Source organism: Eutrema salsugineum, unplaced genomic scaffold (genome assembly GCF_000478725.1).
Source record: "Eutrema salsugineum unplaced genomic scaffold, Eutsalg1_0 scaffold_3, whole genome shotgun sequence".
Taxonomy (NCBI): domain Eukaryota; kingdom Viridiplantae; phylum Streptophyta; class Magnoliopsida; order Brassicales; family Brassicaceae; genus Eutrema; species Eutrema salsugineum.
This window is the reverse complement of record NW_006256756.1, coordinates 4240592-4265554: the sequence shown is the minus strand read 5'-3', so window position 1 is coordinate 4265554 and position 24963 is coordinate 4240592. Positions and strand designations below refer to the sequence as shown.

General features: G+C 42.3%; 2 protein-coding genes and 1 non-coding gene across 3 annotated transcripts; 1 reads left to right on the top strand and 2 right to left on the bottom strand.

Annotated features, from left to right (window-relative positions):
- The first annotated feature begins 291 nt into the window (after positions 1-291).
- On the top strand, positions 292-2970 carry LOC112085267. The gene is made up of 4 exons (XM_024154467.1): positions 292-503; positions 762-1444; positions 1520-1857; positions 1969-2970. Exons 1-4 carry the CDS (start codon positions 292-294, stop codon positions 2968-2970), a joined length of 2235 nt encoding a protein of 744 aa, XP_024010235.1.
- Positions 2971-7740: 4770 nt separating this feature from the next.
- Positions 7741-7847, bottom strand: LOC112085699. The gene has a single exon (XR_002898999.1). It is a non-coding gene; the product is annotated as a small nucleolar RNA R71 (small nucleolar RNA).
- Positions 7848-18683: 10836 nt separating this feature from the next.
- Positions 18684-23482, bottom strand: LOC112085266. The gene is made up of 6 exons (XM_024154466.1): positions 23142-23482; positions 20894-23037; positions 19713-20708; positions 19474-19598; positions 19042-19389; positions 18684-18812 (listed from the first exon to the last, which is right to left on the bottom strand). Exons 1-6 carry the CDS (start codon positions 23480-23482, stop codon positions 18684-18686), a joined length of 4083 nt encoding a protein of 1360 aa, XP_024010234.1.
- Positions 23483-24963: the final 1481 nt, after the last annotated feature.

Below are 24963 nucleotides of genomic sequence, written 5' to 3'. Positions count from 1 at the left end.
GTTTATTGAGTGATCTCTTGTCTCTGTGGTTCGACCCCTACATACTACAACTGCACATCTGTGCTCTTGCAGAGTAGCTTAGAGATTAAACTTTGAGCATATCAAGTTTTGGCGCCGTTGCCGGGGACTTGATTTTCGCCATTAAACTTTAGTTCTTGAGTTTCGACTAAGTTTTTTTTAGTGTCGAGCGACACCAGCATTGGTGTCGCGCGACACCCGTTGTTTTTCTTAATTTTATTTTTGCTTTGTTACTTACATTGTTCTTTCTCTTTGTCTCAGAAACTATCAAAGATGGAGAACGCATTGGCATTGATTCGTGATGATGCTGGAGTCTGGAGAGACCAAGAGGGTCATGTGTGCAATGAGAGAGGTCAGCGACTTGATGGACAGGGTAACATCATCAGGACGCTGGGTGACTACAACAGGCCTGAGCAATTCTATGCAAATCGGTCTGCGATTCGCGCTCCTGCGTTTCAGAGGAATGATTTTGAGCTCAAGCCTGTGTATTACACTCTTGTGGGTCAGCATCCTTTCCATGGCCACTCTCATGAGCACCCTATGGATCACATCGAGAGGTTTGAGGATTTGGTCACCAGCATCAAATACAATGGAGTGTCCAATGATTTCCTCCTCTGCAAGCTGTTTCCTTACTCTCTTGCTGGAGAAGCAGCTAACTGGTTGAAGCAGTTGGAGCCAGGATCACTCACTACTTGGGAAGAGACCAGGAATGCCTTCCTGCACAATTTTTTCGATGATGCTAGGTCTGAGGAGTTGAGGACGAAAATTTCGACCTTCTCTCAGGAACCAACTGAAGCGTTCAAAGCTTCCTGGGTGCGATTCAAATCGTACCAGCGAGACTGTCCCCATCATGGCTTCAGCGATGTGCAGTTGCTGGGTATTTTCTTTAGAGGTATCGACTGGAGGTATCAGATGGCTCTTGATGCAGCGAGCAATGGAAACTTCAACACCAGATACCCAGACGAAGCTGTTGAGCTCATCGAAAACTTGGCATCTAGCAATAGTACCAAGAATGCAGACTATCAACGAAGGAAGCAGGCTGGGAACCTGGATGGATCGCAAATTGCCGAGGTGAAGGCTAAGCTTGACTCTGTGCATAGTCTTCTTGTGGGTAAGAAATCTGTCAGATACCCTGCAGGAGTTCAGAATTTCGGACCAGATGAAGCTTTTGAGGAAGAAGATGTTAACTTCATCAATGGAGCTGGATTTCAGGGTCACAGATTTGGTTCTGGGCAAGGGAACACGAATTACAATGGAAATAATCAGAGGAGTACCTTCACAGGTAATCAGAACTCTTCTGGTTACAGCTCCAAACCTCAGTACCAGACATCCTACTCCAACAACAGGTTTTCAAGGAACTATGGTTCTCTTCCTACTCAAACTCCAGATAATGAGGTGAAGTCAATGCTGGAACAGATTTTGGAAGGTCAGTAGAAGATGACTGTGGATTTCAATGGGAAGATTTATGCTCTATATCTGGATCTGAATGGAAAAATTGAAGTTCTGAACACTCATGTCAAGAAGCTTGATACTCAGGTTGCTCAGACAGCAGAGTCTGTAAAAAGGCAAGAAGGATTCCTTCCTGGGAAGACTGATACTAATCCTAGGCATTACTGCAGTGCCATCTCGTCAAGGAGTGGTAAAAAGTTGACTCCTGTGCTGAAAAAGGGTGTTTCTGAGGATGAAATCGTGGAGTTTGACGAATCTGAAAAAAATTTCGAAACTGCAGAGCCAGTGTCGAGCGACACCACAACCAGTGTCGCGCGTCACCAATTGCAGAGCAAAGCTAATATTGCTCAAAGTCCGAAATCTGCTGAGGAAAAGGTTTACAAACCTAAGGTTCCTTACCCAAGGAGTCCTAGGAAGTCCAAGCAGGAGCTAGATGATGCCAGATGCAAGGCTTTGATGGAGAAGCTTGTGATTGAGATTCCTTTGGTTGATGCTGTGAAGATTGCTCCTACTCTCAGACACTATGTGAAGAAGATGGTGACTAATAATGTGGGTCATGAGGAAGGAGCGATGATGATCTCTGAACATGTCAGTTCTGTGATTCATAATAAGATTCCAGAAAAGCTCTCGGACCCAGGAAGTTTTGTTTTGGACTGCTCTATCTTCTCAGAGAGGTTCAAGAGATCGCTGTGTGATCTTGGTTCGAGTGTCAACCTCATGCCACACTCTGTAGCTGTTAGCCTTGGGATGACTGACTTCAAGCCAACTAAGATCTCTTTGATCCTAGCAGATCGGTCTAAAAGAATCCCAAAAGGTGTCTTGGAAGATGTTCCAATCAAAGTTGGTGATTGCATAATTCCTACAGATTTCGTGGTTCTGCAATATGGAGAGGAACCCAAAGATCCTCTTATCCTGGGAAGATCGTTTTTAGCTACAGCTGGAGCGGTGATTGATGTCAAGCATGGTAACCTTGATCTCCACCTGGGAGATACCATCATGACTTTCAAGATGGAGAAGCTGAAGGATCCCACCATAGATGGTCAGACATTCCAAGTCACTGCAATACCTGAAGTGATAGTTGGAGATCAGAACGTGTTTGATGCTGAGATGGTGAGTGATCAATCTGAGTTGACGAAAACGTCTACAGAACCAGTGACTGCTGTTGATCAGGAAGCTCCAAACATTGCACTCCATCCATCTCCACCAAAGCAAAGGTACACACCTCTTGAACCTAAGCCTAATTCTCGTGATATCATTGGAACTGATTCAAAGGATGCAGGCTCTGTCTCACGACGCAAGCTACGAGATTATCGTAGAGCACTTGGTTTTTCGTTTGATGATATTGCAGGGAATAGGTCAAGGCCACCCAAACACAGATCTCACCCTGGTGCTATTCCTGCATTCCTTGGACGACCTCATGCGCACAACGCTTACACACCACCATGGATGAGACGAATTTCACAGAGGCACTCTTTGCCACTGTCTGATCCACCAGATGCATAGTCTATCCATAGTCAAGCTAATGACTTTAAACAAGCGCTTGGTGGAAGGCAATCCACTGGTGAGTCTGTACATAAGTCTTTTTGTTTCAGTTGATTTTCGTTTTTCTTTTCGTGTCTCAGGTGAAGCAGATATTAGTGTCGAGCGACACCACCTTCGGTGTCGCTTGTCACTTGCTTCTATTCAAAAAAAAAAAAAAAGAAAAAATTTAGGAAATCAGGCAACCGGAGTCAAACCAGAAATTCGGATTGGTCTGCTGCAATTCGGTACGAGGAAAACAAGTGTCGCACGACACCATCATCAGTGTCGCGCGACACCATCATTGCAGCCAGGTAAGTTCTCTGTTTTTCCTGCGTTTCTCTGTTTCTTTTATTTTGTTTCGCCACCTTCGGACTAGATAACACTGGGGACAGTGTTATTCAAGTCTGGGGGAGGTAGTTGCTGACATTGTGTTTGTTTTTCTTAAGAGTCAGTTGTGTCAAAACGTTTTTGAGTCAAAACCTGTTGGAGATCATGATGCTTTTCCTGGAATTATTGTGCTGACCTTTCACCTAAGTGACCACTGCTGCAGATTCAGTCTAGATCCGACTAATGAAAAATCCAAAGGCTGACCAGTTCACTAGAGGCGTTCATGTTTCCAACAGAATCCACTAACCTGAGCTAAGTTCTGAACTTCACTTTTAACTCGCTGATGTGACTAATGCCTTAGAGCTTGATTCCTCGTTCATACTTGATCAATGAAAGCCTGTGTGAAATTTAATGTTGGTATTTCTCTCCCTTGTAACGAGCTAAGAAGAAGAAAAACAAAGAAAAAGGCGAAAAGATTGAGATGATTTTCGCTTAGGAGTGAAGGGCTAGGAATGTTTCCAAGGATCTCATTATTTCACTTCTAAGTTGGAATGATCACACAAAGGAAGGAAGTGAGGGGTAGGAATGTTTCCCATGACCCCACTATTCGCTGAAAACCTTTGATACAAGGTAAAGGGACAACTTGGGGACTTGGTGGCAAACACCATCAGTACTCGCAGCTTTACCCTTATCGAGTATATGCCATAAAAAAATGATGATGAGTGTGCGAAAAGAATAAGTCTGGGGGAGAGAAAAGTACCAAAGTTTGTATGGCTGATTTGTTTGAGTACAGAATGGGAAAGAATCTAGAAGGTTCTTGGCATCTGAATCATCAGTGAGATCCAGCGATGAAGGTTTATGGACCATGTTGTGGAATTTTGGACTTAATCTGGAAAGCTGTGAATGTCTATGGAGAAGTACATGGTGGTTTGATTTGGAATGATGAAGCAGTAGTTGAGTTGCAGGGTGATCAGTCAAAAGCGATGTTCCAATGAAAGGTTGAGTCTCTGTGTTTTCAAACTTCTTTCTCTTGTTTGGTGTTATGTTTGCTTGAGGGCAAGCAAATGCTAAGTCTGGGGGAGTTGATATATCATGGTTTTTATGGTTTTTAACCATGGTATAAGTCTTATTTATAGAGTCTTTTTAGTGTCTTTCGAGTCTTTTGGAGTCTTTTCAGGTTATAGGTACGTTTGGAGCTTAACTGGAGACTTTGGAGCACTTTGGAGCTTAATCAGGATCAAATTCGTCAAGTATGGATTTTGTGCTTTAGTGACGCTCGACACCATGGAGAGTGACGCGCGACACTTGTTAGAGAAATAAGGAAAAGGCGATTTTGTTTCCTATTTGAAGAAGGAGTTGGGCCCAAACGTTTTCAAGGAAGCCCAAAACGTGTCTTAGAGATATATATAGGGTTTTTATTCCCTTTTTACGATTACCTTAGATTTTCTTAGAGAGAGTTTTTGTTTTTGAGAGTTTTTGGGGAGACAAGTCTGAAACTCTGTTCCGGAGAGAGAAGATTTCGAACCCCTGTTTATTAATCTATTTACTGCTTACTGCAAGCTATTCAATCATGCTTATTGCTTCAATCTTCATGTCTGAGTAGTTTGTTTGTTAGGTTTAGGGTTCTCATAAAGGATTCCATTGGATGTTAGATTGATTGGTTAGTTAGGGTTCATAATCTATTTAGTTCTTCACCATAGGTTGTTCTTAAAGCTAATTCTGGATTGGCCACCTAGAACTTAGATCTTAGGTTGCTTAATTGACACGGAAGTGTAATTGAATAACTGGAAAGAACCTAGGGTGAGCAAAGTAGCTATTCGCAAAGGAATTTGGTTTAAATACTTTGTGAACATATCGAACTTGAGCATTAAAGCTGGTTTAAATCTTTAGGGTTTGCAAAGGAATTTGGAATTCTAGGATTTTAACTTAGATAATTCTCACAACGGAAGTTGGTTAATTATAATTTTGTGATTCGAGTTCAAGAACCGTGCTTAAACCTGAACCCTGATTTATCGATTGATCTGCATGCATTGATTTCCTGAGAAACGCCCTAAGCCTAATCTCCATCCATCTGAATCTTACAAACCGTTTTTATTGCTGCTTAGTCTAATTCTGTTGCATTGCTATTCATTTACAATATTTATGCTTAGCGTAATTCAATCTCTATAAGGTTTATTGAGTGATCTCTTGTCTCTGTGGTTCGACCCCTACATACTACAACTGCACATCTGTGCTCTTGCAGAGTAGCTTAGGGATTAAACTTTGAGCATATCAGTGCTACACATGTCTCCCTGTTGAACGTCAACTCCTTAACTCTTACATTCTCCCCATTTGTATTTGAATATGTCACTCCAAGCAACCTGCATAGGGAATCTAACACACAGGCATACAAACAACCATGTATAGCCACAACCAAGGAATTTTCAAGGATCACGAGATAACCAAAAACCAGCACATTCAATCCCAAAAGATCAACCAAGGTACTTAAATAAAAACAAACACAACCGAAACACAAACGGGAATCAACTTAGAGTTTAGCACAACACATGCAAATCAGAAATTTTCATCAATTCTAGTTCCCAGCCCAGACGTCCTCATTCTCGGACTCGTTGTCCTGCTCCCCCTCAGGATGTGCCTTGCCTTTCTCAGAACCCATCTCGGCGTACTCTCCCCCTGCTTGAGTGCATATTCAGATACAACATGACAATACACATCAACCTTGAAAGTCAGAGACAGAACACTTACCTTTGACACGCAGTTGAATGCGTTTGAGCCAGGTAGCGAGCTGATCCAAGTCCGCTGCAAGTGATGGTGCGGTTTGAGGTTCATCAGCTTCATCACCTCGTCCTCCCTTGGGATCCAGCGTGATTTTGAGAGGAAATCTTTCCAAAGGGCGGTCTCCTCGATGACCGGGGAGCACACGTTGAAAGCGAAGGAGCTGGAAAATGAGATTGGGAAACATGAGTTTGTTTGTTGACCATTTCCAGAGTCCGCGCTGCAGCCAATATCTGATCATACACCAGCTTCCCGAAGTTGAATTTGCGACCCTGGATGATGTAGGCGAGGAGGCGAATCCTTTCTTTGACCATGGTAGTGTTATTGGTCGTAGGCATTCAATTGCAACAGCACAGCTTGTAAAACACCCCATAGAGAGGAGTGAGATGACGAGACCGAAAGCCTTTCCAGCGACTCTTGCGTCCCCCCGAGACCAACTGCACAGCTTCATCAATGTGGATCTGCTCCTAATCACCATGTGGAAGCTAATCGTCGACGAGGAACATCTGATTGATAACCTCAGGAGTGAACTCGAACATGCAGCCACAAATGTAGACGAGATTGGTCCCATTGTGATACTCCAGGTCACCAACATTAGCGTAGAACTCCTGCACAACAGTCGGACGATAGGGCTCCACATCCAGGACGGTGTAAATCAAACCGACAGCATCCAAAATCTTCCGAGCTTCCACAAGTTTAGGGTCATCCAAAAACTTGTTCCCTCACGTAGTTGACACGAACACATCAAGTTTTTGGCGCCGTTGCCGGGGATTTGTTTCGCTGCCTTTTGCTATTTTTCTTGTTTTAACTTCTGTTCTAGACACCTGATCTCTAGTTCTTTCTTAAAGTTTTTCTGAACTATCTTTCCCTTCTTTTTTTTTTCTCTGAATTGCATGAATACCAGGCGTAGACCTGCAGGAGACATTCCAATTCTAGACAAGATAGACATACACGAAAGAGAACTTTGAAGACTTAGACGAACGCAAGGAATGGCCAACGACGACCAGCCTGGAGATCCTATTAATCAAAATTTACATATGGACCAAGACGGGTCCGAACATGGAGAAAACGAAGAGAATGATCACATAGAAGGTGATCATGCTCGACAAGATGGAGGAGGATGAGGTTCTTCCAAGAAACCACCAGAACTGAGAGAGAGAAGGACGTGAAGACCTTGATCCACCCATCAATGCAGCCGATGGTGACCACCCAGCAATGCAGTCGAATGAACGCATTCAACACCCCATTCCGCCAGCAAATCAACACCGAAGACAAGCCAAGAACCATCGCATAGCTGATTTTGATGCACCTACTCAAAATTTTCAGAATCGATCTGCGATTCAAGTACCATTTCCAAACCGGAATGAGTTTGAAGTCAAGCCTCAAATCATCTCATTGGTGAAGCAAAACCAGTTCCATGGAGTTCCTTTTGAGCACCCAATGGACCATATCGAGCTTTTTGAAGAAATTTGCAGCATGATGAGAACAAACCAAGTTCCACCTGACTATTTAAAGTGTAAGTTGTTCCCTTTTTCATTAGCAGATAAAGCTCACCGTTGGTTGAAGTCTTTGCCTGCAGGATCGATTACCAATTGGGAAGAATGTAGAACTGCTTTCCTAAACCACTTCTACACTAAGTCAAGGTCGAACAATTTGAGAACGAAAATCTCAACCTTTCAACAAGGGCCAACTGAATCTTTCTATGAAGCTTGGGAACGTTTTAAGGAATATGAACGTGACTGCCCTCACCATGGATTCCATGGATCAAGCCTTCTGAGCACATTTTACCGAGGTTTGCAACCAAAATACAAACTTTCACTTGATACAGCTAGAAATGGAGATTTTGGGCAAAAGACGATAACCCAAGGAAGAGCTCTCATCGAAAATTTAGCTCAAGCCAATAGCAATGACTGTCCTGAATACGATCGATTGATGAAGCAAGCCGGAACAGACAACAAGGAGATAACCGAGTTGAAGAACATGGTGAGCCAGCTTCTGAAGAGCAACAATCGCCCGATCCATGCCTGTGAAACCAACAATGGCGCAGAAGATGAAGGACCTAGTGATATCGATCACATTAATCAAGCATTTCAAGAAGAAGATGTGAACTACGTAGGAGCACTGGTGCCATACCAAAATCGCTCCAACAACAACTTCAACAACAACTTCCGGAATGAAAATTACAACAATCTCTCTTACCGCAATCCCAAATGTGGAGAATCCTCAAGATCAGTACTACCCACCTCAGCAAAAATCCTTCCAAAACAAGTTTCAAGGTGGAAACTTTGGGGGAATAGTACCATATCAACCGCGACAGCCATATAACTACCAAGGTACGGGTTTTAACAATCAATTTGTACAACAGCAGGGAGTCACGACGAACCAGCTAGCTTCACAAATCGGTAGACTTGAACAGTCAATCCAACAGCTTGTTATGACGAATGAAAAAGCATCTAAAGACGTTAACGTGAAAGTGGACTGCATGTACAATGATCTGAATGATAAGTTTAAATCTTTATCTTCGCACGTAAAAAAGTTAGATGTGCAAGTCGCCCAAACACCCGACTCTATGAAGAGGCAAAGTGGAGTTCTTCCAGGAAGAGTTGAAGATAACCCTAAGAAGTTTTGCAACGCCATAAACACATTGCCCGAAGAAGAGGCCGGAACCGATGGAAAGAAAGAAGAAACCCCAATCTTTGTACCACTGTACAAGGATATCGATCCCAAGCAGCCACCGTTTAAGGTACCTGAACGATCACCGTTTCAAAGGCTTACCAAAGCCGATGATCCGGGACGTTTTGTTTTCCAATGTTTCATTTCAGGAATCAAGTTTACAGACTGCTTGTGCGATTCCGGAGCCAATGTCAACATCATGTCTAAAACATTTGCCGAAAAATTGGGCATAAAAACCTTAAGGACATTGACGGTTAAGGTTATCTTTGGAGATTCATCTCAAAAAGATATTGAAGGGGCGATTCATGATCTACAAGTTCTAGTGGGAGATAAGATTGTTCCAGCAGATTTCCAAGTCCTGGAGATGGATAAAGACAAGGAGAGGCCACTCATTTTTGGGAGACCATTCCTAGCTACAGTAGGAGCATTAATCGATCATGCAAACCGGCATGCTGTTTTCCTCAATGTGGACCGAAAAAGGTACTATCCTACTATCTTAGATGAATTTCCAAGTAAAGGAAACAGGCCAAAAGAGAAAGAAAAGGAGAAGCCGAAAGCTTTTGCAAAGATCAAGATCATCATTCCACCAGATGCAATAGAAACTAGTGAGGACCAAATCCAGGAGCTGATCGAAAACACAAAAAGGGTTCTGAACAACATTAAAGTCCGAAAGAAGAGTAAAGGTAAGAAGACTTCTCCTCAAGGAGAAGAAGTAAAACCTCCAGCAACCGGAAGTGATAAAGGCACATCAAGAGGAATGCCATTCAAATCAGCCTGATTCCTCATGCTTAATTTTTAAAAATGAAAAGAAAACTAAAAAAAAAAGAGTACCTAAATGGGTTGCCTCCCATTAAGCGCATTTGTTTTAAGTTTTAGGTATGTTATAAAACAAAAACACAAAAAAATCAGAAAATTAGAAAAACCAAGAAGAAAAGGTAGGTTTTTAGCCGCTCGGCCCGACAAAGACTAGAAGATTGGACAATAGGCCGCAGGAGGAAGAGCCGCGGTCGCGACTGACCGACCCGCGGCCAAGGGAGCATCGACCGCGGCCGAGCACTTGACCACCGCGGTCGCGCGTCTCCTGACCGCGGCCGTTGGTCGTTGAGGTGATTCCGAGGATTTCTGCCGCTTCCCGGTGTTGCCTGGTGTTTTCCCGGTGTTGCCTGGTGATTCCCGGTGTTTCCTGGTGTTTTTCCAGTGTTGCCTGGTGTTTGCCTGGTGTTTTCCCGGTGTTGCCTGGTGTTTTCCCGGTGTTGCCTGGTGTTTTCCCGGTGTTGCCTGGTGTTTTCCCGGTGTTGCCTGGTGTTTACCTGGTGTTACCTGGTGATTCCCGGTGATTCCCGGTGTTTCCCGAAATGTTCCCGGTAAAACCCGAAAAGATCCTCCGTAAGTTTTAAACATTCCTAATGTGCAAACAAGAAAGGTAAGTTCCCGTAACTTTTTAAAGAAAAGAAACAAACTTTTTGGATCAAAACTCTTTCTTCTCTTCTCTTCCAAAAAGATTTGGAGATTTAGGAGAAAGAACACATTTTTAAATTCTTAAGCTTTTTTAGAGATTTTTGGCTCAAACCTCACTCTTTTTAAAAGCTGATTTCAATTCTGCCATCAATTCTCTATTTCCAGCAAGGTATGAACCTCAAACTCACCATTCTTACTCGATTTTGAACTTAGGGTTTTCTTTAAAAACCCAAAATCTTGGTCTATTGATGGTGGAAATAGCTTAAGAATGATAGATTATCCATTTAGGTTATCTAAATATCGATTTAGCACCTAGCTTAAGAGAAATTGAGATTTTTGAAATTTGGATTCTACATGCTTAATAAAAATCGAATTTGGAACAGCAAAATTGATGAATTTGATTTAGTCTTGTGTGATTAGTGATTAGTATTGGGTAATCTTTAGAATTTACATGGAAATTGCTCATCAAAACCGATTTTTAGAAGATTTCTATGTTAAGAACATCAAAAATCCGAATTTAGTCATGAACTACTTGATTTCTCTGATTCAATATAAATTTTGCTTGCTCATGGTTTTAATTAATCTCTTTATACTAGTATTAGTATAACAGATCTTAATGTGTTAAAATCAGCATCCATATTCATTCTTTTTCCAAGAATCATTTCATTTTGCAGAAAATGGACGAAACCAGATCCCGAAGGAGCTGTCGAACTGGTGGCAGCTCCGAGGACATTCCCGATGATGCTACTCTAGGAGAGTACATGCTGAACCAAGCCAGACCGAGAAGAAGAAACTATGTGATGAGATTTCTCCAGCATTCAAGAGAAACACGAGCAGCTCCCGAGCCACCACAGATTCGATACATTGGGAGGGAGACAAACCCGAGAGTGGACTATGCAGGACGTTTCAAGAAGCTGAACATCAAACCCACGCCTTGCATAGATTATCATACACTCGAGATGCTTGGAATCAGAGAGGATGTTATCTGGTACATCGATGCACTTAAGCTGAGACCCTACATGGAGCTGAACCTTCCGACTTATCCTGAGCTAGTCCGTGAGCTTTTAGCGACTATTACACTCCACCACACGAAGGGGAGGAACCCCAGAGCATCAGATGGCATCTTGTCATTCTCTATCCGCGGACAGCCTTATTCTCTCACCATTTCCGAGGTTTGTGAAGCTCTTAAGCTTCCATACACTGATGGCATTTACCTTGAAGATGAACCTGATCTTAACCTGTGGAGAGAGATGGGTCATGGAACCTATGATAGTGGGAGATCGAAGTCAGCCCTTCTTAGCCACCCAGCAGTGAGAGTTGTGCACAAACTCTTAGCACACACGATCTTCTCTAGAGTAAACATGGGAGGTGTTTTGAAGACTGAGCTCATTACACTTCAGATTCCGTTTATGGACGACCCACGACTTGCTTGCTTTGCATGGATCATAGCGCAGAATATGGTAAAGGTGAAGCATGATTTACATGGTTGCGAGGACGCTACTCCAGCTTTCGGGAGTGCTATTACAGCGATACTACAGGTTGTAGGATTCGATTTCTCATCTGACGAGCCACTTCCCAATGTCTGGTATGATCTACTCTATCTCTCTCGCGATCACACTATCTCTCGTGCCGCTTTCGATCCAGACAGGTTTGGTTACAAGTATTGCACTGGCACCGAGGAGCACCGAGGAGCACCGAGGAGCACCGAGTCTGCTTACCTTCAGCGTCTATCCCGAGATTGTGCAACGGAGGACGCCCACGATGGACTCCGGTATCCGATGATATTCTGCCATCTGTACCTCGTCTACCATTCACCATTCGCCAATACATAGTGGCCAAGGCGAAGCGTGATGCAGCTGCAGCCCGTGCTCATTTTCAGCCATCTATTTCGACTGGCCACACCTCATCATCTACATCATCACACACTCATTCCGATCTCGAGCGCAGAGTTGAGAGGCAGGGACGACGCTTTGAGCGCGTTGTCACCTTCTTACAGGAGCAGCACCATTTCGCAGACGACACCTCGGAGGATGAGTGATTGATCAGCACTTCACTACCATCACGGTTCTATCATCATTTTCTTTTCTTTTATCTTATTTTATTTTATTTTGCTTTTATTCACCATCTTCTCACCAACTTTTTCACACTGGGGACAGTGTGATTTAAGTCTGGGGGAGGATGTCTATCCGTACTAATCTTTTCTCTGCTTTGCTTTTAAATTTCAAGTACTTTTTAAATTTTAATATGTAACTTATTCGACAATAAGTATTTTTCAGGAATGTTTGACGCAAAACTATGATGATTTAGACCTGCACACTTTTACACTATGCATGATAGCTCATTGTGGTTAGCACTAGACTAGGCGGTAGCTAGAGTACTTGCACTACGAACTCTCACCAGAGGACTTCTATTCATGGAGATTCTTTCTGACAGGATATACTAGCTCATTTTATTTGGACTTAATATTGATATCTAATTTTCTCATCATTGATTTTAGGCAGGCATCGACCTACACATCTAGGACGTCTTTTACCATTACTTTTACCATTATTTGTCGTCCTAGATGACCAGTTTATCTTTATCTGGTACCATACCCTAAACCCAAAACCCTTGTTTTCAATCCTCATGAATTCTCTCTTTAGTTTATATCAGCAGATATGTGCAAAAACGTCGGAGAGAAGAGGAGCGACGCAGTTTTCAGTCACTCACAAAGGATACTGAATGGAATTGGGAAGGAAGAGTATCAGAAACATAATAAAGCTTTACAAGACAGATATTAACTGGTAAATTCGTGCTCTCTATATCTAAAGACGTTCCCTTTCTAAAAAAAAAAAAAAAAAAAAGTTGAAAAGAGAAAGGGAAACAAAAAGCCTAATGAGTCTGAGATTGTCAAAATTTTTGGAGCAATGAGCAACCACTATTCGTTTAAGGAGCTATTGTTTTTAAAGATTTACAAAAAACTAAGTCTGTGGGAGTTTGGAGAGAACCTGAGGAAGAAGACCACGAATCTATGTCAAGAAGAAAGTGACTGAAAACTGTGGATACCAACAGCTTCACTCTCTCTTGCGGTTTTGCATAATATCCTGCATCCTCCAAATCTTCAGGTAACCCGTAAACACTTTAAGTCTTACCCCCCCCCCCCCAAAATTATCCTTTTTAATGAATGTTAAGAGCTAGTTGACTGGAAGTTAGATCTTAGTGCATAGATTTCTGCATGACGGATTAGCGGACTAGTTATGCCTGTATTGCTAGTGAGAATTTTCTAGGCTATTCCCGATTGATGCATACTGATTGATATTGGTCTAGAAGTTTGGTCTCTGAGATTTTGTTTATTTCCTGCGTTTTCAAAGCTCTCGCCGAGATTTAGCCTTTGTTTTGTTTGAGGACAAAGTCTGGGGGAGTTGATAAAACCGGATTTTGACCATTTTTATGGATCATTTTAATATCTTTTACAGGTGTTTTTACTCCATTTTCAAAGGTTTTCAAAGGATTTTTATGTTTCCGGATTTTAAAAGACTTTTCAGGTAATTTGGGATAAAGAGGCACAAAATGGAACAAAAAGACTCTTTTGGATAAATGCAGACCGTCAGAACTCTCATGGAGAGACAAAGACCTTCTCACCGTCTGATCATCCTCAAAATTGGACAATTTATAGAAGAATCAACCAGCTTTCAAATTCACTTGGTCTAGAGACATTCCAACGGTTGGATCTCAAGATATTTCATTAGCCCCGGAGCCATTCGAAGTCGGTCAGCAACTCACCCGACCGCGGCCAACAAGCTATTTGCCGCGGTTAGAAGCTTCCCGACCGCGGCCAACAAGCCAATTGCCGCGGTCACAACACTCCCGACCGCGGCAATCAATCTTTGAGTTAAAGCCCACTTATCTGAAGCCCAAAGTCATTCTCAGCCTCAATTCCGGAACCCTAGAGACCATGGAGTATTGGAGACTATAAATACATGTCATTTAGGTCGTTTTTAGAGAGAACCTTTCATACTTTACAGAAACCCTTTTCCTTTAGCCGTTTTTATGAGATTTTTGAGATTGTTCAAGTCCAAGTTCTTCAATGGAGAAGCTTTCTTTATCTCTTTTCTTTACTGTTTTTCATTACTTTTATTAAAACCAATGATGATGTCGAACTCAGCCATGTCTGAGTAGATCCCGAGTTGGGCTTAGGGTTCCCGAAAGGGGCTCTCATAATCGATTAAGACATCTAGGTTTATAGATCTGTGATTTCGACCTGTTCTCTGTTTATTCTTGTTCTTATTGCATGTATGCTTGATTGATCACCTAGTATCTGATCTAGATAGTTAGTGTTGCGAAAGTTTTCATGAAGTATCAGCCCTAGAATTAAACAGGCAATTTTTCCGTAGGAGTGGAAACCTACCTGCAGCGAGATCGTGAGTATTGACGAGTCTTGTGCAGCTCTTGCGTTCTCTCCCTTCCAGGGCAAGAGTGGAAACCTACTGGTCAGGGTTGCGAGAAACAGTTAGTTATGATCACGACAGTGACGTAATCATACCGCCGTACTCTAGCTCTAGAACTGATGTGACTTGATGTGTGGTGTCGAGGGTTGTCAAGTTTTACCCTAATTGAAGTCAATAGCCGCAAGTGCACAGCTGATCAATTGTAGTACTTAGGGATCGAATCCACAGGGAAGGAGGATCTTTTCCTGCAAAAAGCCTTTGAAATAAGTTAAAGTAAGGAAGTCTAGAACAAAAACGGTTTTGTGGGGGTTTGGTGGGGTGTTTAAAATGTAAAAACGAAATCTTAAAAGAAAATACGGGAATTAAATGACGTAATAACTAAACTTAACGAAAATGACTAAAAATGTAAAAAACGGATATTCTAATGCTTAAATGAAAGTCTACTAAAAAGGAAAGACAATATTGAACTAAAGCTTCAAAGAAAATCGGTGTAAATCAATGGGAAAAAAGCGTTGGGGTTCAGGGAAGTTTTCTCAGGGGTACGAACGATTCAAAACATTGCTAGAGAGGAAATTTTGTAAGATCTTAGCTTAAACTTTTCGAACTAGAGTCACGGACGTATGAATACGCCACTGTCATGATCATAGACAACTATCTCTCTCAACCCTGACCAGTAGGTTTCCACTCTGGCCCTGGAAGAGAAGAGATGCATTATGTTTAAGACTCGTCCTAATTCACAAATCGCCCATAGGTAGGTTTCCACTCCTATGTTTGTTTTGCTCTCCCAAACTAGATCTGATACCTGATGAACACTTTCGTGTCACCAAGCATCTGGATCAGATTGTAGTTCATGACGCTACTCTCATGCAGTAAAAACGAATTCAGAAGAAAAAGTTCTAAGATTCGGCTCAAAAGCTCATGGAATCCTCATCGAACATATAAATCCCCATCGAAAATCCCTTAATCCCAACAATAAAACTACTCAGACATAATGAACGAAATCAAAGACATAGTATTAAGAAGTAGAATAGAAACCGAAATTGAAAAAGAAAGAACAAGGGTTCAAGAGAACAAATCTCTCTCTCCCTAAAAGCTAAAGCAAAAACAATAAAAGTATGAAGTAATGATAGATGGTATTCGGTTACACGATATTTAGGGTTCCTAAGACATGTATTTATAGTGCTCAAGACCTCTCTGGACGTCACTTAGGGTTTCTCCAAATGTGGGCTTCAGAAATGGGCTTTTTGGGCTCGGAGGTTGATGGCCGCAGGTGGAAGTGCTTGCCGGCTGATTTACGGGACATCTTGCTCTTCGCGTATCTTTTGATTGAACCGTTGGATTGCCAAGCTGTAAAGTGAACTGGAAAGCTGATACTTCCATCTTTAAGGTCTCCAAATTTGAGCTGGATCAAACGGTGAGAAGAACTTCAATCAGGGGTGAACTTCTGACGGTTTGACTCTGAGCTGAAATCTGGTTTTCTATCCATTTTGTTAAGCTTTTCCCTAAGTTACCTGAAAAGAGTCTTGGAACTACAAATACTAGAAAAACGTGATAAAAGTACTTAAAAGCAATTAAAAACATAGAAAAAGTATTTCAAAACGATCCATAAAGGTGGTCAAAATACGGTGTTATCAAGAACCCATATATCGTTATCTGTCATTCCCAGTCTATCTACCTTAGTGTTAAAACCGATTATGATCCCTTAGAGTTCCCAAAAGCTCAGCGTTTTTAGCCATAGTTTACAATTCCATCGATTTTTACTTGCTTTCTTAGACCTGCATTTCAATTTCCTTAGTTCATTATTTACTTGCTTTATTTACCTTTTATGTGATATCTTACTTGCCTTATTAGTCTTTCATTCGATATTTGCCTATTCTAATTGCATTCCATTCGATTTTCTTACCTGCTTTTTAGGATAGATTTATTTGCTTTCTTTTGTTTTAGTTTAATTCGCAAGAAAAACAACCAACCTTTAAAACCAATTTAGTCTAGACATAAAGTAAAAAACCGTAGAAGAATACCAGGCACACAAATCTCTGTGAATTTGATCCCTAAATACTACAACTGATTAGCTGTGCACTTGCGGCTTTCATTTGTTTTGTTAAGGGTAAAACTTGTTCCCTCACGTAGTTGACACGAACACATCAAATGGCCGAACCCGGAACGAGACAAACCTCTCCTACGCAGCGAGAGACGAGAAGTTGTTGTAAGGACGGTGGCGAGGCCTGGTGCGTTCCGGATGCATGCGATCCTTGACGATCTGTTCCCGGCGATTAGCAGCATATCTTGACTCGAGATCCAGGTACAGAGGATGGTCAGGTTCACGAGGATCAACGAAGTCTTCGAGGTCATCAGCTGATTCGACCTCCATCTCATCGTCGGAGCGACCAAACGGGTTTTCAAAATAAACCGGAGGAGCCAATGATCCTTCAAACAGCGGACGAAATTCTTTCGCATCACTGGAGGTATCACTCTCGTCGTCTTTGGCGGTTGGAATTTCAATGGGCTCCTTTCCAGATCGCTGAAGAGTCTTCCGCTTCTCCAGGAGTCGCAGTAGGGCCTCTGCAAGGGTTTCTTCATCGGCTGGGCACCTACGACGAGAGGCCTCAATTGCGGAAGCAAGGAGCTTGGCGGTGGCTGAACGTGTGCTTCGCGGCATCGCAAGAAGTCAGAGAATTTGGTGAAGCGAGATGCGGGAGAAAAAACCGTGACACACGATTAGGGTTGGTGGCACATGAAACAGCAGACACTTTTAAACAAGCGGGAAACGCAAACCCTAGGCAACCACTCAAGACATGGATCAGTGACAAAAACATTGGCCGGAAGCCCAGCAAGCACACGCAATTACAACATGCCCAACATAAAAAAGAAACACACATATGAGCCCATCACAACCACTTAGAACAAAAACCGGTCAAATTCCCCATGCACATCAAGACATGAACATCTGAGCTGAGAGAAACACGCCTAAGAACATAGAGGTAATCTGTGAAAGCGTTACTGGGGAAGGGACACTGTACCAACATCTGAAGAACAACAGTGTGAAAAAGTTAGAAAAATCAACCTGAGAGCTCAAGAATGCAGCATACCCTTAGCCAAGGAGCTTTCACACCCTTGATTGACCAGAGAGCACTGTGTTACACCCGACAATGATGTGCTGATACATCTGTGGACTTGACTTGACAGAGATTCTCAATGATCCACTTCTTCTCCAGACATGTGCGATCTCCCAACGGTCCACAGACGTTCAGACACCAGAATCAGACAATTGTTTAGATTATGCTGCATACCCTCAGCTGAGGAGCATTCACACACGTACCAGCTGTGGGTAATAACTATATAGTCAATGAGTGATTCATTTTTTTTTTTGTTGATCTGATTCTGATGCAGAATGTCTGTGTGCACTCGTGTCTCTCATTAGTGCTGCTTTCCCCAACTGAGGAGCATTCACACCCACCTGGAGCCAAAAAAAAAACTGACACTTGGGAGCCAAGGATCACACACTTTCATTGAGAACCAGTCAGCGGTCTTATGCTCAATCCGGTCAGTGATCAACAGTAGACATAAAATGTGGTTGCATCCTAGTCCAATCTGAGTGACCATCTCATCAAGTCAGTTCTGTATCGCCATCCTCGTCAGCATAAAACAGCTCTCATATGGACAACTTGCTCTCAGGAGGTTTTATGACATATTCAGCCTGTACTTGACTCACCTCCCCTTCCCATATTACGACAATTTAGTTCTCACAGACCCCTAAATACAAAAAGCTATTGAGATCAAGCGGTTTAAGAAAAATATCAGCAAGCTGATGCTCAGATGCAACATGTTCTATGATAACAAGTTTATCCTCAACCAATTCACGAACAAAGTGATGTCTGGTATCAATGTGCTTAGTTCTAGAATGTTGGACAGGATTTTTGCTCAAATCAATTGCATTTTTATTGTCACATCGTACAAGAAAAGAGTCTGAGTGGATACCGTAATCATTGAGCATTTGTCTCATCCATAACAGTTGTGAGCAACAGCTCCCAAGTGCTACGTATTCTGCCTCTGCTGTTGACAGCGAAACACATTTCTGCTTTTTGCTGTGCCAGGACACATTATTGCCAAGGAAGAAACAGCCGCCTGAGGTGCTCTTTTGATCATCCAAACACCCTGTCCAATCTGCATCACAATATCCAGCAAGATTAAGGTTAGTGTCTTTCGAGTAATAAATTCCATAGTCAAGTGTCCCTTTCACGTATTTTATCACTCATTTGACAGCAGTGAGATGTGACCCACGAGGAGCTGCTTGATATCTTGCACATAACCCCACGCTCAAACAGATGTCAGGTCGACTCGCAGTGAGTTATAGCAGACTGCCTATTATTCCTCTGTAAAGTTTCTCATCTACCTTGGGTCCGTCATCATCTCTGGACAGTTTTCTGGTGGTGCTCATGGGAGTGTTGGCAACCCGGCTGGTTTGCATGTCGAACCGTTTTACCAAATTCTTGGCGTAGGTGCTTTGAGAAACAAAAATTCCTTCTGAGGTCTGTTTGATCTGTAGTCCCAGAAAGTAATTTAGTTCCCCCACCATGCTCATTTGAAACTCAGTAGTCATCGTTGTCACAAACTGATTAACCAAGTTCTGATGAGTAGCTCCAAAGATTATGTCATCAACATATATTTGGACAATCAAGATGTCCTGCTTTGCACTCTGAACAAACAGGGTTTTATCAACACCACCTCGCGTGAACCCAGCCTAAAGCAGGAAGGTAGCAAGCCTCTCATACCAAGCTCGGGGAGCCTGTTTCAACCCGTACAGAGCTCATTTGAGCTTGTATACATGATTAGGAAAGGCTGGATCTTCGAATCCCTTAGGCTGTGCAACATAAACTTCTTCTTGAAGGATCCCATTCAGAAAGGCACTCTTGACGTCCATTTGGTAAAACATGATGTTCATTTTACATGCTATACCCAAGAGCAATCGAATAGATTCAAGTCTTGCAACCGGAGCAAATGTCTCGTCGAAATCTACACCTTCGATTTGACACTATCCTTGGGCTACCAACCTTGCTTTGTTACGAATCACATTTCCTTCTTCATCGGTTTTGTTTTTGAAAATCCACTTTGTCCCTACGACATTGACATTGTCTGGAGGAGGAACAAGATCCCATACATCCAACCGAACAAATTGCTCAAGTTCTTCATGGCAGGAAGCTACCCAGAACTCATCCTGCAGTGCTTGAGCAATGGTCATAGGCTCTGTGAACGAGATGAAGCATGCCAATTTGACCATGGCTTTGAAGTCTATCTGTTTTTTCCTCGTGATTCTCTCACCGTGAAGGTCTCCAATCAGATCTGAGGCTGAGTGATTTCTATGAACCTCAACTTGGCGGTCACAGCCTTGATCGTCTTTGTCGTGGATTTGATCTTCATGCTCAGTTATACTTTCATTTGACTCAGAGGCAGGAGTTGTGTTCCTTATGTCTGTGTGACACACATCGTCCGAAATGATCTCTTCAAGAGTGCATTGGCTATTATCATCAAAGACCACATTGATATTTTCACCAATGGTCTTCGTCCGATAGTTGTACACCCGAAACGCTCTGCTGTTGGTAGCGTATCCAAGAAAAATGCCAGTGTTACTTCTTGAATCAAATTTCCCAAGGTTGTCTTTGTCGTTCAGGATATAACACACACAACCAAAGATGTGAAAGTAACTGCGGTTTGGAGTTTTCCCATTCCAGATCTCATAGGGTGTGGTCTTGGTACCATGTTTGACATAGACGCGGTTGATGATATAGCATGCGGTATTGATAGCTTCTGCCCAGAACCGTGGAGATACCTTGTTTCCATGTAGCATCGCTCTAGCCATTTCTTGCAAGGTTCGATTTTTCCTCTCCACAACACCATTTTGCTGAGGTGTCCTTGGAGCAGAGTACTGATGTCTGATCCCTTGGCTTTGGCATAACTTTTCAAACACATCGTTTCGGAATTCCCCACCATGATCACTTCTAATCTGAATGATCGGTCCTTTCTCAGTTTTAAGCTGCAAAGCAAGTATCTTGAAGCTCTCTGCTGCATCGGATTTTTTCGCGCAAGAATCTCACCCAAGTGTATCTAGAGAAGTCGTCAACCAATACAAAAATATACTTCTTCCCATTAACACTTTCAGTCTGAGCTGGTCCCATCAAATCCATGTGCACCAGTTCCAGGATTTTTTGAAACCTTGTTTCTCTCAGAGCTTTATGCTGAACTTTCACTTGCTTTCCCTTCTGTTTCACACACGGTGTCTGTTGAAGCCTCCAAGGATGGAATCCCACGAACTACTTCCGCCTTCGCTAGCTTGCTTAATCCTCGGGTGTTCATGTGACCGATACGCTTATGCCATAAGTCAAGTTGTGATTCTTTTGCTGAAAAGCATTGGTCCGACACACACCACATATAACAGTTGTTGCCTGATCTCACTCCGAATAGCACAGTGTTCCCATTCTCATCTACCGCCTTGCGATCAAACCTGGTGAAGATCACTTTCAGCCCCTCGTCACATAGCTGACTTACACTAATCAAATTAGCTTTCAAGCCTTCAACATAGTAAACGTTAATCAAATTTGGTTGGCTTTCCTCCAGTAGGCTCCCAACTCCAAGAATCTTCCCTTGACCTCCGTCACCAAAGGTTACTTGACCACCGTTGATACGTTTTATCTTGTTAAAGTAGTCATGATTCCCAGTCATGTGCCGTGAGCATCCACTGTCAAAGTACCATGCCTTAGCAACTTCCACTTGGGATGAGGTATAGGCTACATTGCTCACAACTTCGGGTACTTCAGGACCTATGTGAGCAAGATTGCAGACAAGATTCACTTCAGCTAAGTCCGGTTCAGCTACTTCACCTTGTGAGGGCAAGTCATAGAGGAGATTCTTTGCAACCCACACCTTGCCATAGAATCTGGGTTCAGGATAGCATAGATGGCGTTTCCAGGCCTGTTTTATTTTACTCCAAAATTTGTAACAGTTCCTCTTCTTGTGGCCTCGTTTGTCACATAAGAAACAGACTCCTTTTCTCCGTTTATCAGGTTTTGGTTGGTCTGTCGACACAGTCTGAAGATTTTTCTTAGGATTGCATTGTTCAACTGCTTCTTTCAGTGGTGCAGGTCGTGTAGAAAGCTCGCCGACTGAAATACCACCGTGGACAAAACCCTGTAGGGTTCCAGAGACAGATGAGGTTTCTCCGACATGAAAACCTCCAGTGTACCCGAGACCCCAGTTCTTCTTTGGCGGTTGGCCTGAGGAGAGTATCTGATCTAGCTTCTCTGCACCAGTGTTGAGCATCCTGATCCGTTTATGATTCTCAATCAGTTCACCTTGCAACGTTCTTGCCCTTTCTTTCTCCTGATAACACACTTCCCTCAGGTTGTCCAGTTTTTCTTCCAATTCACGTCTTTTCTTTTGCTCTGCCATGAGTTCTTCTTTGATCTTGTCAACTCCAGCATCTGCATCTTCCAACACTTGTGTTACACACTGTTCTTTCTCTGTATTGGTAGTCCCTTGTTCCATTTCAAGGATGTTAATCTGAGCTTTCATAAGAGCTTTCTCCTTGATCAGTTGCAGATTTTCAGTGCTGATTTTTACCCAGTTATCATACAGTTTTCGATACTCAACCTTTGGGTCAATTTCCTCTTCATCTGACTCCGAATCTGTTTCAGTTGTTGGTGTTTGAGCCTGTTCCTTCCCTTCAGCAGTAAAGGCAACAAAATTCAGCATCAGATTCTCGTTATCTTCCTCTTCGTCCTCAGATTCGGAATCTTCAAAGACAATCATAGACTTGTCTTTAGACTTCAGAGCATTTGGACACTCACTTTTTGTGTGACCAAACCCTTTACACTCAGGACATTTCAACTTTTTTCGTTTCGTCAGAGGACAGTCACTCCTGAAGTGGCCAAATCCTTCACATTCGTGACATTGAAGATCTCGTTTTCTTCCTCCCCTATCACCTTCGGTTCTTGTGTTCCGATAGCTACCTTTTTCCCCTTCATTTCTTGGAAACTTTGTAAACTTGTTGTGACCTTTCTCAACCTTTTTCAGCATTTTGTTGAAGTTTCTGGCTAGCAGACTGAGATTTTCCTCACATTGGCTCATTCTATCTTTTTCATCTGCAGCCGTGAACGCAATACTTTTCTGAGAGGTTTTCTGATCAGCATTGGCTTCCATTTCCTCAGCCTTGAGAAGACCAACAAGTTTCTCAAACTTCATGGTGTCAGTGTCCATCGAATACTTCACTACAGCCTTGTGAGCAGCAAACTTGGGAGGCAGACATCTAAGTAACTTCTTCACGAGTTTCTTGTCCTTGAATTTCTTCCCTAACACTGCTGACTCATTTGCTATGGTGTTCAGTTTTGTGGTAAAGCTTGCGACAGATTCATCAGCAAACATCTTGAGATTTTCAAATTCAGATGCAAGGTGATCAATACGAGTTCTTCTGACGCTCGTGTCTCCTTCAAAGTGATTCACCAGGTATCCCACGCCTCTTTTGCTGATTCACAACCTTGAATAATCCCGAATTCATCAAGGTCCACTGCGGCAAAGATCGCAGACATGGCCTTTGAGTTGAATTTCGACAAACTCTTCTCAGTCTCAGTCCATTGGTTCTTAGGTTTATCGATGGTGATCTTATTTCCTTCCTTATCCTCAGACACTACAGTTGGAGCAGTCCAATCCTGTTCCACTGCCGTCCATGCATCTTCATCAATGCCTCGGATGATGTGTCGCATTCGAGCCTTCCAATGACCAAAGTTTCCCGACTGAAGTAACAAAGGCTTCTGAACAGCTACCAGTTCTTTCATCGTCTCCATGATCTCCACAAGATCTTCACCTGATGTAGAAAATAGTTTCTAGAAGGTGTCATGCTCTGATACCAATTGTAAGATCTATATCACAGAGACTAAGAGTTGAACACACAAAATTGCAAAAACACTCTTTTCCTTTTATTAAGAATCACTTAGACAATCCTTTAGATCTGTCTAATCAGAATTACACGACCTTGCATCTGCAACTCGATACTGAACAATTCTTAATCTACCCAATCCTAAACACAGCAACAGCTATGCAACTATCACAATGAACACGCTCACCAAAAATCCCAACCTCTCGTGCGGCTAGCTTTTTGTGACTTGTTCTCTCTAAAGGGCAAAATGTTCAGAAACCCTTTTCACTACTCTTTATTCACATTTTCCACCCTCGTGAATATCTTCTTTCCTTATTGTTGAGATCCTCTAATCTCCATATCTTGGATATTTGATATCTCAAAACAGCTTCCTGCTAGCTTCAATTCTTCGCTGCCACGTCAGCACCACTTGAGTTATTCTCTTGTCTTCAACTTGAGTTTCCTGCGTCCTTCGTACTCTGTGCTACACATGTCTCCCTATTGAACGTCAACTCCTTGACTCTTACACATGTTTCTTACAAGAGCTCCTGTTGGCGATGCATCAATGGGGTTGTGTATTATAAAGCCTGTCTTGATCATTCGAACGTTGATGTTATAATGAGTTTTGATGTCAGATCTGAGAAGTTCGGTGTGATACCATTACCAATGAATTATACCGCTTATGGTATGCTAATACCTTATGAGGGAAGATTAGCTTATGTTTACAATAATGCATGTGGCATTACATTGTGTATTTTGGAGGATGCAGAGAAACACGAGTGGACGTATAAACCCTTCTTTGCACGTATCAACCTTTACTATCCGAGTTTGGAAACCTATTTCCACCTAGATGGTATCACTCCAGCTGGTGAGTTTATTTATGTACCGTGGCAAGTACCTCTCAACCCGTTTTATATTTTATATTATGATCCCAAGAGAAACAGCTACAGAGAAATTGAATTTGCCGACGAAGAATTTAGGCTCAGTAATGGACTTGGAAACGGTGTGTATAGCCTCCATTTATGTGCGGATCACATCGAGAATCTCATGTCTTTGTAACAGTTCAAGTTGATTTTTGTTAGTTTCACTTGATTTATGGTAACTTTATTTGTTTCCTTGCTTCTGCCATGGCTTTCTCATAATTTTACCATTCCATAGTTTGTTTTAATTCCTTTCTTTTGGTTACCAGTTTCTGTAGTATAAGAGATTAATCTAATGAGAGACGCATTTAGCTTTCACTGAATCAAAAGAATCGATATCTTTAATGATTTATATGGAACCAAGAACACTTTTTTTTTTTTATTGATTCACAGGTGAAAGAATCATCATATCTGTGCAGCGTAATGCATTTAAACATTTTACGGGTCGAAATGTTGGAGCTCAATGCTCCGAAGAATATTGTGTACTGTA

Bases quoted from the DNA above. Each gene is read 5' to 3' on its own strand.
- LOC112085267 (XM_024154467.1), top strand. From the start codon at position 292: ATGGAGAACGCATTGGCATTGATTCGTGATGATGCTGGAGTCTGGAGA. The intron at 504-761 runs GTATTACACTCT...CGATGATGCTAG, and splicing joins GATTTTGAGCTCAAGCCTGT to GTCTGAGGAGTTGAGGACGA. The intron at 1,445-1,519 runs GTCAGTAGAAGA...GAAAAATTGAAG, and splicing joins GCTGGAACAGATTTTGGAAG to TTCTGAACACTCATGTCAAG.
- LOC112085266 (XM_024154466.1), bottom strand. From the start codon at position 23,482: ATGGAGACGATGAAAGAACTGGTAGCTGTTCAGAAGCCTTTGTTACTT. The intron at 23,038-23,141 runs GTGAATCACTTT...ATCTGTCGCAAG, and splicing joins AAAGAGGCGTGGGATACCTG to CTTTACCACAAAACTGAACA. The intron at 19,390-19,473 runs GTATACAAGCTC...TTCCTGCTTTAG, and splicing joins ATCCAGCCTTTCCTAATCAT to GCTGGGTTCACGCGAGGTGG.